At 38.7% G+C, this 16434-nt stretch overlaps 1 protein-coding gene across 1 annotated transcript in view; it reads right to left on the bottom strand.

Moving 5' to 3' along the window:
- The window catches only part of LOC128735896 (protein Peter pan), a 36650-nt gene extending 27965 nt beyond the window's left edge, over positions 1–8685 (bottom strand). Inside the window, exon 1 of the mRNA XM_053830377.1 lies at positions 8237–8685. Within this exon, the coding sequence (XP_053686352.1) occupies positions 8237–8572 (336 nt within the window). The 5' untranslated portion in view covers positions 8573–8685. The remainder of the gene's footprint in view (positions 1–8236) is intronic.
- Positions 8686–16434: the final 7749 nt, after the last annotated feature.

Raw genomic sequence — 16434 nt, 5'->3', positions numbered from 1 at the left:
TCGTCTGCGTTTTTATTTTTTACAAATTGGGCCGAACATGGGGAACATGTCGACCCAAAGGTTGCTACGTCCATGACGTAGATACTCGGTGGATCGTTTGGATCCTTCCTATAGAGAAACCGCTGCTTTTGTCTGTCCTCGACGCGAATCTTCATCTGGTGGAACATTTCCTTCACATCTCCGCCGAAAGCGAGTCGCCATTCTCGGAACCCACATAGAACCTTTACCAACGGTACAAGCATGTCTGGCCCTTTCAGCAGCAGCGAGTTCAGCGAAACTCCTAACACAGTGGCTGCGGCATCCCACACCAAGGTACACTATCAGGTTTTTTCGGGTTTTGTACCACATTGAGTGGCAGATACCAGACCTCGTCGGGTGAAAATCCGGACAGCTCTTCCACTGTAGCCAAATGAGCGTACCCCTTCTCCTGATACTCGTCGATTTGCCTATTCACGTTATTCTGCAGCTCCGGGTTCTTCTGTAGTCGCTTTTCCAGTTGCTTCATTCTCTTGACAGCCATGGGATAACTGTCCGGGAATCGGGGTTCATCTGATTTGAACAGTAGGCCGGTTTCGAAACGGTCACCTATTCGTTTGGTTGTCCGCTCGAGGATCTCCCGGGCTCGTCTGTCCTCCGATGATTCCTGTGGTATCTCTACCACCGACTGTTCCAGAGCGTAGTGGCTTTTGAGGAGCTCATGTAGGTCCTCGTTCGTTATGGCTTGGTGATGGCCGATGAAGTTGCCAGTTCCAACCGTAGTAGAGTGCCGTGGGCCGTATACGGTCCACCCAAGTTTGCAGCGAACCGCAATAGGTTCAACTGGTGCCCCTACCTTGGCTTCTATCGGAGCAAACGAGTGGATATTGTTCAATCCGATTAACAATTCCGGCTGACCGTCGTATGACTCGATTGGCAGGTCCCGCATATGAGGATATTGCGCGGCAAGGTCCTGGACATCCAGTCTTTGATGGGGAAGCATCAACTTTCCAACCGTCCGGACACTGTGCAGTAACAGCTTACCGTTGGTACCGCCACTGACTCCCGACGCCCAAACATTCATTCGCCGAGATTCCCTTTCCTCGCGTGTGACATCGGCCGTCCACCTAATCGTCAGTCGCTCTTGTACACCAACGACACCTAGTCGGTCGGCTAGCTTCCGCTTCAACAGCGTTACAGAGGCACCCTCGTCAAGGAATGCCAGTACTGTGATCGAGGTTCCACCGCAGTGAAGCTGTACCGGTACCATCCGAAACATAGCAGTACAATTAGATCGGATGTGTGCACTTAAGCCGACTGTGTTTCCGACGGGATGCATTAGAGAGTTGTGGTGCTCCCTACAATCTCCGATACTACAGCGAATTTTGAACCTACAGGTACCGCTGTGCTCGTTGAGGCAGACGTGGCACAGTTTATCACGGGTCACTATCTTCAAAAGATCCGCGTACGACAGCTTCTTGAAATCGGCACAATGACGAAGACGGTGTTCTGTGTTTTGGCACATTTTGCATGGCTTCAACCTTTTTTGATCGCTGGGACTGGGCGCTGGACTCTCCTCTGCATGGCAGTACAGCGCACCCTTTTCCTTCGGTTTTTTCTTTGCGAATGACGACGACCCAGTTTTGGACTGGTACGCTGGCATGAGATTTACGTCGACATCTGCCTCACAGGCATCTTCGACAATCTCCATAAGGAAATCCGTCAGAGTGCGAAGTGTCGGCTCTCCTTTGGTCTTCCGGTAGCGCACCCACTCTCGTTTTTCCCGATCAGGAAGCTTGGCGACCAAAGACTTGATAAGCAACGGGTTGATGAGATGTTGCCGAAGATCCGCGGCTTCTAAGTGTCCGCAGAGTTGTTCCACGGCATTCCCGAAAGGAACGAAACTACGCAGGTTATCTGGCTTAGGTGGCTCCAGTTGGTTAACTTTGTCCAGAAGACTCTGTAGTAGTTGTTCTGGACGACCGTAATGGCGACGCAGCTTCTCGATAACTCTCGGAATCGACTCAGGGAGGAGTAGTTGACCGGCTACCAATTCGAGAGCTTCGCCTTCGAGTGATTCCTGCAATCTCATTAGGTTCTCGTGGTTCATATAGCCACAGGTCTCGTTTGACGTTTTGTAGGCCGCATAGAAAAGAGGCCATTGCGAAGGTTTGCCAGAGCTTCGGAAATTTAAAGGTCAACCCCTTTCTCGCAGCTAGCTGAGCCTTTGTCGGTCCTACCCGCTTTTGACTCACTGCTTTCCCACTTTTCTTCTTTCCCGGTTTGCTCTTCACCGACGGACTGGACATTTCAGACTCTTTGTCCTCCTCTTCATCGTCTTTCGCTATCAGCATCTTCCTCGTCCTCGGTTTCACTCTGCTCCCCGTCCTCTTCACTGTCCGCACCGTCTGCACCACCGTTCTCGAATTCTTCGGCAAGCTTCTTTACGTTTGCTTTGGTCAGCTTCAACGACTTGTTTCCTGCACCGGACGATCGTGCTTTACCTTCATCGGCCTTCTTCGGCGTGGATTTCGGCACCTTGCTTGTCGACAACTTCACCAACTCTTTATCCAGATCCGCCATCTTCTTTTCGAACGCCCTTTGATTCGCTTTCATTCGATCGATCTGCTCTTGCTTTTTCCGAAGCATCTCCTCCTGGAACACCATCTGCTGTTCTTCTTCTTCGGCGCGCATTTTCAACTCCATTTCCATCTTCTTCTGTTCAAACGCGCGCTGCAACTGTTTCTCCTTCCTCTTTAGCGTTATTTCCGCCTCTAGCTCCTGAAGCTGTTTCTTCTGCTTCTCTTCCAGTGCTTTCACCCTCGCATCTACGAGAGGATCCCTTCTTCGATTTGTCCGACTCTTCGGTTGTTTTCCGACTTCGAGACGACTTCTTGGCATCCTTCATCTGCTGGGCTTTCTCCTGACAATCCTTGTTTTGACAGTACCACTTTTTCGGGGCATGCTCTACCTGGATTTCCACACAACGGCAATGGAACCAGAGGAAGCATCCATCGCATCCGATCATCGGCTCGTCGCATGTCGATGGACCGCATATTTCACATGGAGTTTGCGTCAAGTCGACGCTCTTCTCCGTTTCACTTTCGATGTCGGAAGGCATTTCGTGGGGAAGGTCCTTACTTCTCACTGTACACCTCACGTGTCACTTTATTTTTGAGAATGTTCCGGGACGGAACCAAACTTTCTGAAGCAGTCAACTATTTTTGTTAACGACGCTCAAACTGTAATATTTATTTTGGTTAATATACAGATTTTCTTAAACTCTACTTCACTTACAATAAAGTGGTTTCTTCTCCCACTTGCAACTTCCTTTTGTTTCGCTTTAATCGCACTTAATCCTATTTTGTAATTATAATTTTAATTCAGTTTACATTTCAGATCATTCTTTGGTATTTTAAACTTACGGTTTATTTAGGAATTGTTTAGTTGCCCAACTTCGGTTCAGCTACCCTAACGTCGGATTTATGTATTTCTCCCGCTTCGTTTGGTATTTTGCTGTTGCTATCGGAAAGTCTCCGGTTAATTTGCATGGTTTTGATTAACTACATTTCTTACTTACAATCTAAATTCCTATACTTTTGGAACTTTTGGCGAGAATTTTCCTTTTCAGGTTTGCACCGCGATTCACCGTTTCTGCAGGTAAGTAAATACAATGGTAAGTATCTTTCTTCGACTTTCATCACTAAATAGCTGTTTCTTTTCACTATCTTCTACTTACAGGCTCCCAAACAGAATTACGGAACGATTTTGTCCCTCCTACAACCAAGCGCAACACTATTTTATTCGAAAAAGGCTTTGAAAACTTTTACTTTCGGCAAACTACACTTTGTTTACTTTTAGTAGTAATCTAGCTAATTCACGATGGCGATTTTATGCTCCACTTCTAGTCTATATTGCTTTACTACTACCACTACATCTACACCTACTCCGTCCTCTCGTTTATTTACATCGTCTCTCTATCCCTTTCGTATCATCAGTACTCATTTGACGTACCGCAGCGCAGTGTTGCCAGAAATGTTTCTGCGGTGTTGCAACAACCACAAAAACTATCTATAGTAACACTAGATCATTCAGGACGAGACGGTCGCGAGTGTTGCCGGTGACCCGCCGTCGGAAGCGCCGCCCACTGGGGGGCTTGCAAAACTCGAGATTGTGACAAAGATCATCCGAGATTCATGATTTATGTACAACACAGGTTAATTTGTGGCAATACGAAGTTTGTCGGGTCAGCTAGTAGCCAAATATTGTGATTTTAGTGGTTTCATTAAAGTGATACAAATTTTCGTTTATTTAGCATTTAGCGTTCAAAAAGGTATGGTTTCTTCAGCAAAGTTGTAGAACACATTAAAATCAACAACATTGCTAAATACTGTAACTCGCTATCTCTTTTGCTTTTAACGAGCTATAAAAAATTTTATCAAAAAATAACACATTTTTCAATCGATTTTTTCCTTTAGAGATCTCCTGATAGAAATATTTTTTTTATAGATAAAATATAGTACATATTTTCACTTAATGGTTATCTGGTTTGCGCGAAGTTGCCCGAAATTGAATAGCGAAATTTTCGCTAATATAAATTTATCGATTAGCGTTTAGTGAGCACGGTATCCTATGCTTAGTTTTTTTTTACATTTCAAGTGTTGTACCTTTCGAGCAACTTCTTCAATAGGCATAAAAACCCTTTTCACTTTATAAACATTATTACAGTACCTGAGGCACCTTCCAGTGAGTGAAGCTCTTTTAAGTTTGCTGAAATCCTATGCTTATGCTTTGCGTTTAGCGATTAGCGAGCTAACATTTTCGGTTGGCGGATTAGCGGTTAGCGGTGCCCACACTTTGAAAAAATCTTGTAATTTTAAGTCTTCTGACATGCACGTAAATGGAACATCGCAAATCATACAAAACTACGTGTTATTTCACTTAAAGGCTTGTTTATTACGTTTACTTTGATGTAAAATATATATATCTTTAAAACCGTTCTAGGCTGTTTACGTTTTATTAAATGGAAAAATATAACGGATGTCAGTTTACGTCGAATGTGAGATTCATTTTTTCGTTCTGTGCAGCACTGTGTAGTGCAATTTGTGGCAGTCCTACGAAAGTTTGCCGGGTAAGCTAGTTTTAAATAATTCTGTTTACGAAAATGCGTGCCCAGTTAGATTCGGGGTGCGATACTGGCCTTAACTAGCCTTTGTCGTATGTTCGAATCTCGACTGGGCTATGCCGCTATAGAATCAATAATAGGATCTTTGCACTAGCCCCGTAATTTTCCTGTACTCTAATAAACGACAGCGAAGTCTGTCGATAAAGAAGGGTCAAGGTCAAGGACGTTTATATCCATGGCTTTGCTTTTTTGTTTATGCAAATGCATTCAATATGTTTAATAGACAGAAAAAATGGAGTGAAAAAAATTTCATGAGCAAAATTTAAATTGCTTTCGCAATTTAGAAAGTCGGTAATGACGATGTCAATTGACAGTTCTGATCATCAAGCGAAATCGATAACTCCGTGGACGCACTTTTTAGAAATTTTCTATAATAACTTATCTTGATTTATATGATTAATATTTAGCAAAAGTGTACCTTTGCCACTTTGTTTATTCTTATGAAAAGCATTTGTGCCATAAAAAGCTTTTGATTGGTCATTTATAGTTGTAAATAAAAAATAAACAGAAAGGGTGTTTGTCAAATGCGCCATTTTTTTCCTACCTTAGCACAAACGCTTAAGAAACACTCAACTATGTTTTATATTTTTTACGCGTAAAAGTGCTTTTTTGTTATAACATCTTAGAAAACTGTTAAAACTCAAGCGTGTAGGGCCCTATAGCTCTGCATATTAGCATTGATAGGAGGAAATGCTTATCAACTTAGGGACTACATATATTGGCTTGGTTCATTATGCCTGATTTTTGTTTTCAGGTATAATAAATTCAAATTTGTCACGAGGTTTTCGAGTCAATTTAAATCTTGCATGTGCATAGTATTTTTGGATATAAATTGGTAAATTATGATTGATTGTGTAGTACCGTTACTATTATACTAAATTTAAAAAAAATTAATGTGATCTTCGTTTTCGTGGTACTGGCTTTACAAGAAAATTTTCGAATATCTAGGTTAGTCTCATACTTACATCTCAAGCTTCTTTATACACTTTTTTAAGATTTTCGAATTATCGCGGGTTCTTATGACAATTTTGGAGTTAACACGGTTTTTTATGACCATTTTTGAATTAACGCGGTTTATTTACATCATCGAATTGACGCGGTTTTTTCTGCGATTTTTGAATTTGAGCGGTTTTTCGACGACTTTTAATCAACCCGGTCTATTTTGTTACGATTTTTGAATTAACGCGGTTTGTTTTTACAACATATTTTGTATTACGGTTTTTTGTAAATATTATAGGACAAGGGTGAACAGAATCATCACGCTATGGGAAATGAATGATGCGCGGTAGAAAGGTTAAAATAGTAATGCGCATAAAAAAACCAAGAAAGCGAGGGTAAGAAGTCAGACACGGACAAAAAAGGAGACGACTGATTACGATGACTGTGACATGACAATTCACCGACAAAAGCTCGAGCTTAACTCAGGCAAATTAAGTCCTCTTGGTCCGAGGAACGGCGTTCAATTGACCCGCTATGGTTAGTTCGGCTGGCTTAGTTTGTATGGTTAACTCGCGAGTCGAACCGAGAACCAATTAGCAATACGCTGCAGCACATCAACTCGCTAAAAGAACATCTTCGAAAACTGTTAAAACTTAAGTATTATTAATATATTGTACACGTTATTCGAACTCTAAAAGCTTTTTAGCTTATATCTGGACAAAAATGTTTTGCGTCAAATTAGGCCCTTAGTGTTTCTTATTATTTCAGAGTAAGATATAACAAGTATATTAACTCTTCTGACACTAAAAATCTTGTAAGTCACCAAAAAAGGTATTGGTTTAACAGTTTACCGTCTCATTAGGTGTTACAGAGGTCACAGTTCGTCGGAAGAAGCTGCAGAAAACACTTTCTCAGGGCAAACATATGGTTTTAGCGTTGGATAGGAGGTCCTATAAATTGTAAATGACTTGTTTGGTTATGGGTAAAATCAAATTCCCCAAACGGGCAGGGCAATCAAAAATATTGGTTTAGGCTAAATTAGGATACTTTTTTCGTTTGTGTGGCCGATCAAATCCTGCAGTTTCCGGTAAGCGGTTAATTTAGTTTTTCCTGCGACACCCTGAATCTTGACACTTTCCTAGCTGTCGTTCAAAACAGTGTACACAGCTGTTTTATAAAAGTCATTTCCAGAATTTTCATTGTTAAACACAAATTACGTTAAACACAAAATTTTCAAGTGCGTCAAATAAGGAACATTTCGCGTCAAATAAGGCGCGTTCCAAAATTCATGCGTCAATTTAGGAACCCCGAGCGTCTCACAAAAACTTGACAAAATATGAAGAATTCAATGCATATTACCTGTTTGTTTATTTATTTTTTATATATTCTTTGCTAACTATTACTGTGCAAAACCTTGACTTTATTGGCCAAACCGTCATTTTGTAATTAATGTTTCAAATTGAAAATTTCTTAACTGCGTCAAATTTGGTGCTTCAACGGATAAGATAAGAGGTTTGGGGACTGCGTCAAACAGGATTCAAATATTTCTAATTTGTTTGTTATTTTTTTAAATAATTTGTTATAGGTACGATAGTTTACAACTTTGCATCGGGTCATGAATTTATTATACAGCTAAATACAAGCACTTTTATTGTATACCTATACTATATACTCTATACTCATTATACTATAGTATTCTATACTCATTCTGCATTCCGACAGATCTTAAGTTCACTTGCGTTAATTCGAACGAGTTGTTTCGCCGAATTCATTTTGCTGGCAAAATAAAAAATACTATACACATTCGTTTGACATACTGATCCGTCGGAATGTGGAATAAGGCTAAACCAACCTCGTGTTTTTGTCTTGACCTTTATAATGTCAGGCAATAAATTATTGAAGCAATGCTTAATTAAGTATGTGTACCACTCCTCTTTACCCAAGCTGGGAGATCCACTGATCGAGCCAGTTAAAACCCGATTCGATCTGAACTATTCCTCACAGGTCTTGTAGATGGAAGATATTGTTAAACTTTTAAAGCACAGCGGACTGGATCCAGATCGATCCAGAGGAACGGTACTCATACCCAAAATAAGGCTGCTAGTCTGCATGGTTTGCAGGAGAATAGTTGCTTACCTTGAAAGTTAGGGTTGGTCCCTTCGGCATCCGTATAACTTTAAACGATAAAGTTTGCGGTGTTAATGAGAAGATACACATGTGGGATACATGAAAAAATCCAGACAAATGAACGAAATCCTTTATTTTGTTAACTCGCCGCTCACGTAGCGACGTAGCTGTGAAAGGTTCCATAATGTGACGGAAATCCCTTGACAATGCGGTAACAGACGAACATTTGTCTCCTCGATGGATTACAAAAGTATGAGGAGCATTTTTTAGCGCGGTCGGTTCCTCCAATACCGGAGTAACACTCTTTACTTTACTTTTTCTACTGCGACTACCTTTTTTCCTCATTGTGTTTAGGGGTTTAGCACAGATTTTGTTTGACTACAAATTTTAATACTTAGGCAATTATTAAATAAATTTTATAACGTTACAATTAACTTCTAAACACGTTCCAATCACCCATTCACGTATCAGTACATATCACGCTTACCCACTTACGCAGTGACAATTGAATTGACAATTGACTTCAGAGATGCCATATTTTCTAAAAAAATTTCTGCAACTGCTCGAAAACCGAAAAAATCGAGCAGTTTTCCGGCTACTCGAATTTTCTGGTTTAAAAACAGGGGCTTGCGATGGGTGCCATGTTTTTGTTGCCAACATCTCAGCACATCTCGACCAAGGTTGGCAGCAAATTTACCTGTCAGACGGGCGCTTTTCTTGCAATAGCGCCGCCTTCGTTAAGTCGACTGTCAAACACCGTTCGTTAAGATAGGGATAGCACCCCGCTGTTTAAAAATAATCTGCGAAAATCTGCACACTTTTTTAGGAAGTCTGTGAAAGTTTAAAGAGCTTCGAACAAAAATCTGCACCAAAACAATAAAAGTCAGAAAAACTGCAAATATCTGCAAATTTATAATGATCTGCAAGACCGCTCCAAAAATCTGGAATTTGCAGACAAATCTGCATGTCTGGTATCCCTGATTGACTTGACAATCAGAGAAGCAGAGATGCCATATTTTCTAAAAAAAAGTCTGCAGCTGCTCGAAACCCAAAAAATACGAGCAGTTTTCCGACTACTTGAATTTTCTGTACTATAAGAAAACTTTTCGTATAGTTTCTATCGTTTCTATGTGCCCCACAAATACCCCCGCTTAAGCGGGGTACGCTGCTGAAAAGAAAACAGCTCAAGAAAAAATCTTATTTACCGAAGAAATTTTGACAACTCCAATGCAAGCAAGCTTTAGGAAAAAGTCGGATGCCTGGCAGAAATCGAAGAGATTCAATATGGCGCCGGCAGAATTTGACATTCAGAACCGGTTCGTCTTCTTCGTTTTTCGCTCGATTTTCTTTATGTCAAAAATGACATTTTAAAACGGGAGATACGTGCTTCACACGATGCTGCCTAATGTTGCAGTTCAGCATTACAGGTAAGAAAATAATATTCAACCTGTTGTAAAAGCCTCACGAAACATTTTAAAATGGTCGATTCCAATAACGTGCGTGCTCCGTGCATTCTTTTTGTTTTCAGACCAAAGGCGCCGCTCATCTGGTTTCAGCTTCTGAAATGCACCGAAAACTAACAAAAATAAGCTGAACGTAAGAATGAACAATAAAGTAGTGTAAAATGCGCAAATGTATATATTTATTATTGATGACAGCTTTTTTTATCAAAAAGTTACGCAAAAAACACAAACCGGTTGAATCGGTTTCGGTATCGGTTCTGTTCGACATGGATAACAGAAATCGAACAGAAATCTGGTAGACAAAACCGTTTGGCAAAATTTCTGCCAGAATCGGTTGTTGCATTTCTGCTAGTTTTCACGGGTGACGGCGGCCAGAAATCCGGCAGAATCCCAAGTAACAATTTCAGGCTGATCAAACGCTTTTATAGCTGATTTTATTCAACCTGTAACTGAATTATGGTTTAGGTTTAGAAATAAAAACCTTTTTTCAGCCCCTAAACATCTAAATCTGGTGATTTTATCAAGCTTCAGACTTGTTAAAAGCCGCTTTCGAAGCTGCGATGAAGCTTAATAGAGTTTTTTGCGCGCTTTTAAATAACCAATTTGCGCAATGCTGTCAATTCTATTTTTAGAACGAGAAATAGTTTTGCAGCATGCTTTTCCAGCCGCTTAATCAACGATTCATCAACCTTTATGCAGCCAAAAAAAACCTATTTTTAAATTTAAAAAAATGGAACGCGTCATTTTTATTTTGCCGTGAACATTGTCGAGCGCGATATTTTTAATTTCGAATAACTTTAATTCGTATAAGTAAGCTAACTAATTAAAAATGCATGTCTTTTTTCCGGGAATTGAACCCGCCATCTTTTGATCCATAAGCACTCACCGTATGATCCGCCCCATTTGCATCTGCAGAACAGACAGTGAAAATATCTTTACACCTGAAGCCTAGCCCGCCTAGCATGAAGCAGTCGATAATGTCAATAACTGACAAACTTTTGCTGTCAGCCGAATTGCGAAATTCTATGATCTGACAGTATGTGTGCTGTGAGCCGAAAGAAAACTTGGTAGAAGTTTATAAAGCCACTTTAACACCCTTAAGCAGCCTTCAAGTAGTTTGAAAGCTGCGAGTCTAATGAAAGCTCCCACTCTACACTTTAACACCTTTAAGCAGCCGTAAAACGGTTTGATGTTTATGGCTGTTTAGAAGCAGATTGTTAAGCAAAAAAAATCCGCTATTAAGCTTTTTTATCAGCTTTTAGGAGAGAACTGGTTTGAAAAACTTAAAGTAGCTTGCACATCGCTTATTTAAACACCATTTGAGCGCTTACTTTATGCAGCTTTGATCGCTTTAAACCAACCCGTAAACAGCCATTGCTCTTGCAATTCAGCTATCATTGTTACTTGGGATGTCTGGCAGAAAAAGTTTTTCGCTGCCAGATTTTTGTTCGATTTCTGCCGGACACGCCTAAGCGGGCCATCGGCAGGCAACCATGTTTTCGCCGCCTACATCTCGTGTGTGCGAAAATGAGATAGCATTTCATCACTTCGTTTCACTCGACTGCCAGTAGCTTAATTTGCGCCCGCTGTCAAATTTTGAGCCCAGTACATGCTGTCGCTGACGTTCACTGCAGCTCGATATAGAGATGTCGATGGGGTGTGCCAAACAGTTGAAGATAGAACCAACAAAAGGGCGAATGTCGCAAGCGTAAACAAACCGAGTGAGAGTTGATTTTCCTATGCTGCTCCAGCAAAATATAACTCTCACTCGTTTGGTTTACATCTGCGGCATTCGCCCTTTTGTTAATTCTATCTAGAGTTATCAATTATGTGCACGCGAAAAATTTGCACATACTATTTATTGTCAATTGCAAGGAAAATTGTACCATCCAAAGTGCGATATCGCTCATAAAAGTGCTATTTTGCATTAAATCGTTTCGGTATCTTCGGCGCACTTATTGGTTGGAAGATAACGAAAAAGTGCGCCGAAGATACCGAAACGATTTAATGCAAAATAGCATTTTTATGAGCGATATCGCACTTTGGATGATACAATTTTCCTTGCAATTGACAATATTCATTTGCGTAAAATTTTTATGTGTATTTCCGGGAGGATTGTGTTCTGTTTACATGCGGCTCATGATAATTATATGGAATTTTATATAGGCGAATTCGAGCAAAACTAAGAGCAACCGTTCGCTACCTGGTTTTGATTATTGGAGCTACAAAAAAGTGCAATTGGGTCCTAAAGCCCTATGTCGTTTTTAGCTTGAATCGATGAGGTTAGGGTTAGGAACACATATTTTGATATTCAATTTTTATATTTTTAGGCTATTGCCGTTAAAAACCTTTTTTTTTTAATTTTGTGAAATTTTAAACAAAAAATAAACATTTGGGCAACCTTATATAGACAAACTATAGTTGTGCATGGTTGTGTCAAGCGGTGTCTAGAAAACACGGATTATAAAAAGAAACCATAGTGTGTCTTGAAATGTCACGGAAAACTTTTTGTTTACCTTCACGTTCATGTGATAGTGTGTCAAAAAGTCAAAAGTTGCAAAGTCAGGAAATGGCTTGGCAATCGCGACCTAAAACATTTTCTGAGTTTACAGCTCATTTTCCGGTTTCCGGAGTTTGAGAAAGACGCTCGTTAGTTAGCATAATCTGATAAAGCCAAGAGATGACATGAACAACGTTTGAACTATTGGTTATAGCATCTCAGTTTAATTAAGGCCTTTGTCAAAATCAGAAATAAGCGTAGTGACTGCACTTGGTCACAGCGTGGATGGCTTCAGTTTTCGGATGCAACACCCGCCATCGAGATGCGACCGTGTTTGGTTAGAAACGCACAGAAATTTTTGGTCTGCCGTTCACCCTACTGCTGATTCACATCGGAGTAACAGAACATACCAATCTGATTGATAATACGGTGCCAGTTTCGGTTGGCGTTTTTTTTTCATACTGTTCTGCGGGGTCGATTGTACCGAGATTATACCCACGTAACCAATAAGCATTTCCAATGCAATTTAAAAGCAAGCCAATAAGCATTTAAGTTGCCTTAAATGCTACTTAAATGCTATTTTGGCAAAATATGCGGCTACTTTACTGCTAGCCCTCTTATAGTGCTGACAATGCTTATTTGCAGCTAGTTACCAACAAGAAGAATTTAAATAGAATTGTGGATGCCAATTTACAACAGTTATGCAGTCAAAAAGCTGATAAACAACAACCTGCAGTATAAAACGCCAGGGATGCTAATAAACGGCTGATTTACTGCTTATTTCAATGCTTGTTGGTTACCTGGGTACTGTTGGCCATCAGTTTGACATCGTTTAGTCATTCTTAGCGCAAACTAGATTTGGACAAAGTCTAGCACCGTGAATCGATGGATTGGAATACATTGCCCGAATCAAAACTTTTATCCGATAACTACTGTTTTACCTGACTCACTGCGAATATGCGTCCCGCATAATCAAAAACTATTGATAAAACGGTGGGTATTATAAATGTATTGTATGATCAACAGTTACTGTTCCTGATAAAGTTTTATATCATTTGCTATCATTCAAGTTCATATAGGTTTAACGATTGGCGTATGATACTGTATACAGTTAGTACTAAATAAATAGTAAGAACGAAATTCTGACCATTGAGTGAAAAGTTAGGTTGAATGATTTTTCTGTGTACATATAAATGGGTTACATTATTTTACTGTGTACCCACAGAAACGAACGAAAAAGCGATAAACTGTTATTCATTGCTTCGCTGTTAGACTTCCGCCCTCTACACTAACCGTCACCGTCATTTCTGATTGCCGGTTAGAATCTTTGAGTGAAGATTATATCATCGTGAAAATGCTAGTGAGTATTGTTTAAAAATTGGATTGCCATAATTTAATTGAAATATTTTATCTGCAGATCGAGCAACTATTAAGCGACGAACATGTTCTTAAGTTTTGCCTTAAAGAGATCGCAGCATGCCGCGTATACTATACTATCCGCTTTCATTTGGAGTGTCCAAGGTGATATCGGCGAGGAAGTCAAAAGTACGTATAGTGGTGACACGGTGACCTGCCAGGATTTAGTTACGCTGCACAGTTATCCATGAAGCTACCATGGTGGATGGTTACAAACGGAGGCGTGAGTGAAAATGCGCAAAATCGCAAGCGCCTGAGCATTACGAAATAATTGAAATTATATTTCATATCATTTATGAGCTAATAAACGAACTATATAATATGGCTAAATTATTTTCCATTGTTGAAACAATATTTATAGCATAAAATAGCATACACCAACGATTTCCAGTATAATCCCTTAACCATATCAAAACCATTACACGAAAGATACATGCACCATTAGTAACAATATAAATACTATTGTCCCTGTCATTCAATGTGAATCGTTTGTTTCCGAAAAACCATAATAATACTATATATGTAATAGTTTTAGTACAATTTCACTGACTGTATGTCCACCATACCAAGTATGGTATCGCCAAAAAATTGTTCGCGAAAATCAGCATTTTTGTATGGTAACCATACCTAACGACTAGTTCATACAATGGTTATTTCTCAAGTTACCATTTACCACATAGTCAAAACCATTGCTGAGTATAGTCTGCATATGGTTATCTGATTATATAGCAAATGGTACACTTGATTCACCAAATGGTTAGAAAACTATATGGAAAATCGTTGGCATATGGTATTTGACTATGCGGGGTATTATTGAAATAAAACGTAACCATACGTTTTATTCGTTTATAACGCATATGCAGTTAAAATCGATAACAAACGATTGTTTATAAGTTGTGCTTTTGTTATTGCATTTAATTTGTAAAAAGTTGCATATATAACAATTTAGTTTCACAATACAATTATTGCGTACTACTGGCACATGAAATATAACGTTTAAGTACGTTATTTTTAGTGATCAAAATTAACGATATTTTCGATACAAGGGCGATATTTTTCGAAACCTTTCGAACCAACACGATCCCGCGAATACAACGCATATTCGCAGTGAGTCAGGTAACACAGTAGTACAAATTTGATGTCCCACTTCCTCACGACCAGCAAAACGCAGACAAGCACAAGAGACAATTGCGAAGCTGTAACTGTCAAAACGATCAGCTGCTCTAATGTCAAACCAGAGTTGCCAGTGAGAAAAAGTTATCATTGTTGCCAGAAACGTGGTATTTTCGTTATGTCAAGGAAGATCTCTAATGTCAAGGGAGAATAAATTACAATATTTTTGTTTTTTAATTTTTTAGTGCTCTGCATCTTTTTAAAAAAGAAAAAACTATACTCTGGTAGTCATAATGGGAAGCTTTATCGTTCCTTCTAAAAAAATCATCTTTTTATCACAAATTTTAGGACCCAATTCCCAAAATGCTTGCTGGCACCTACATGGAACTCGACTTTAAATGTAATATTTTATTGAATTACCAACAGTGCACGGAGAGAAAACTTCAGTAAATTCTATCAAAATTTGGGTTATTTCAAACAAATTCTCAGTTTGATTTAGTCACAAACATACATTTGGTTCATATTAACTATGAATGCTATTTAAAATAAATGTATTTTTTTCATCGTTACAAACCAGCAGCTCAATTTATTTTAATGAGAATAATTAGATAAAATTAACTAATTCTCATCTATTACTTCGAACAAAATGATGGTTATTTCAAACAAAGCGTTTTCTTTGCTATAAGCAAAGCTTTATTTAGCATAAACATCTCAATTGTTTGAATCAAATCAATTATTTGGTGATATTTATCATATTTTATTTTCACGGAGCGAAAAAACTCCAGTTTGTTTCAAACAAAATGATTGTTGTTTTAAGCCTCAATAAAATATTTTTATAACAACCTGAAAATATTGTTGTTTTCAAACGAGATTCTGTTTGAATCAAGTAAATAACAGTTTTGAATTAAAAGTAAAGTATTTTCAAATTTGAAGTTGACATTGATGTAACAATAAATATTTTCATTTCAATCATACATTTCAGTTTGAAACAAAACGAAATTTTTGTTTGTGCGTAAAACAACCATAAATATGGTTGAAACTACATTTTTATTCTCCGTGTTGGTTATTTCAACTAAAATTTCATTTGTTGCAATATATTTTATTTTTATTAATTTGTAGTATAAATTATGAAAATTTAATGAAAATGATATCTGCAATAAAAAAAACACATTGATAATTCGCAGAATCCTCACCGAACTGATCTTCAAAACTGTGAAATAGATTCCTTACGTTACTAATGAAATGGGCCATTGTTGCTACATCACGCTGTAAAGAGTTTGCTGCAAGAAAAATTCACTTCGGTTAAAAAAAATATTCAAAAATAAGTAATGATCATTACTTCTGGGTGGACGGATTAGTAGATTTCAGTTTCAATGCACTTACACGTTTTCAACAATACTTTTCAGTAGCATAAAGATGTTTAATTACGCCAAACAACTTAACCACACCTGTATTTTGCTACAAACGAACCTGGCTTGTAAGAAAGAGAAGCAGATAGATTATGATTTATTATCAACTCTGACAGAGTAGCACCAACGTTCAATAACTGCGATAATTTGTTTTCAACTATTTAACGTTTTAATTTATTTTAACCAAAATATCGGGTTGCATGGTGTACAAGCATAATAAAGTGTTAAATTAAACCAAACTGTTTGTTTATTTGTTTTAAAGCGCAGTTAGGGGTTATTCAAGACATTATAAAACAAATAATGTTT

The sequence above is a fragment of the Sabethes cyaneus genome, chromosome 1 (genome assembly GCF_943734655.1).
Source record: "Sabethes cyaneus chromosome 1, idSabCyanKW18_F2, whole genome shotgun sequence".
NCBI classification, from domain to species: domain Eukaryota; kingdom Metazoa; phylum Arthropoda; class Insecta; order Diptera; family Culicidae; genus Sabethes; species Sabethes cyaneus.
This window is presented reverse-complemented; position numbering and strand designations above follow the sequence as displayed.